This window comes from Sorghum bicolor, chromosome 10 (genome assembly GCF_000003195.3).
Source record: "Sorghum bicolor cultivar BTx623 chromosome 10, Sorghum_bicolor_NCBIv3, whole genome shotgun sequence".
NCBI lineage: Eukaryota > Viridiplantae > Streptophyta > Magnoliopsida > Poales > Poaceae > Sorghum > Sorghum bicolor.
Window position 1 is genome coordinate 47,165,195 of NC_012879.2, and position 1,449 is coordinate 47,166,643.

General features: G+C 50.2%; 1 protein-coding gene across 1 annotated transcript; it reads left to right on the forward strand.

The window, feature by feature from the left end:
- LOC110431158 (cyclin-dependent kinase inhibitor 1C-like) lies at nt 702-1,028 on the forward strand. Its single transcript, XM_021449875.1, has one exon. It carries the CDS (start codon nt 702-704, stop codon nt 1,026-1,028), a length of 327 nt encoding a protein of 108 aa, XP_021305550.1.

Here is a 1,449-nt window from a genome sequence, read left to right on the forward strand (position 1 = left end):
TGATGGTGTTAGCCGTGAAGGTTAACGGTGTTATTATCATGTGCTCATTTGGGCTAATCGGGAGCTTAAGCATAATTGATGATTAAATAGGATTAAAACATTGACCAATTAAAATGCTAACTGCAGTAGCCAGTGTCTGACCTTTTTGAGCCGCATAAAATCCTATGTTATGCCTGCGGAGTACGAGATGTACTCACGCTTGTCTTTATCTTTCCTTTTGGACAAAATCCCGGATGGGTAACAGATGACAGCTTCTACGAGGAATTTCCTGAGGACTTCTAGGTTGGCGATCCTCCAGTCGGTCGTCCCTGTGTTGGAGTTACCTTTCATAGCTAGTATGAGTTCATTTTCCGTTTGTCGCAGACTTTGATATATTTGTGTTGTAATAACGATATGTAAGACACTTGTGATGATACATTTGTAATTTGTCGACTTGTGTGCGCGACTATTCCTGGGGCGCACATGAGCTTAATGTACTCAAATTTATCCTTAAATTTGGGTTTGACAAATTGGTATCAGAGCAAGGCTGACTGTAGGACGCAAACCTAGGTAGAAACAGTCGATTTTAGGGTTTTTATTTTCGCTTTATTTATTTCACTGCTCACTTTACTTTTTTGTTATTTTATTAAAAGTTTATACTCTTACTCACTGTTCTATTTATGTAAACATATTGATTCTAATTCTTAAAACAAAATTTATAGATGCCTCGTCGCAGCGCAGCCGCGTACCGTGCCCTCTTCGTCGCCGCCCGTGCTCCGGCAGTTGCACCAGCTCCAGTAGCTGCACCTGCACCAGTACCAGCACCCGTACCTGAGCCCGAGGTCGTCGCCTCTGGTGGCAGCGAGGAGGAGGAGCCTATGGACACGGGGTCCCCTACGCCTACACCTTCAGCTCCTACACCAGTGGCGGTACCGATTCCGCAGGCTGCCGCTCCAGTTCCACCTGCGCCTGCACCACCTGCACCTGCACCACCTTCGCCTGCACCCCACGCGTCGACGGGTTCAGCACCGACGCCTCAGTACCCTTAGGTTGTTCCAGAGATGGGATGGACCTCCAGGAACAAGTTCATGGAGGCGGACGAAGACGCTCACTACCACACTCTGCTCACGGGTGTGTTGGCGAGCTACTACCCGGAGTTTGCTGCCACCATCCGCTACCTTTGTTCGGAGCACAAGCACCTGTTGGAGAACACCTACTGGAAGGCCGAGGTGATCACCACAGCTCGGAACAACGTCGACAACTCGGACGAGGTGGAGTCCATACACGAGAGCTGGGTTAGGCGTGCTTCCGCCTACGAGAGCATGGAAGATGCAGCTCAGGCCGCGTACTTTCACTACCATGGCCGCCGTTTTGAGGCCATGCAAGAGGATAGGTACCGGTTCCTTCCCCGCAACGACCCAGATGGCAAGACATGGCACGTCCTGGCACCTCCTGCCGGCGACCCTACCC

What these genes read in the sequence shown, in the direction of transcription:
- LOC110431158 (XM_021449875.1), top strand. Translation starts at nt 702, where the DNA reads ATGCCTCGTCGCAGCGCAGCCGCGTACCGTGCCCTCTTCGTCGCCGCC.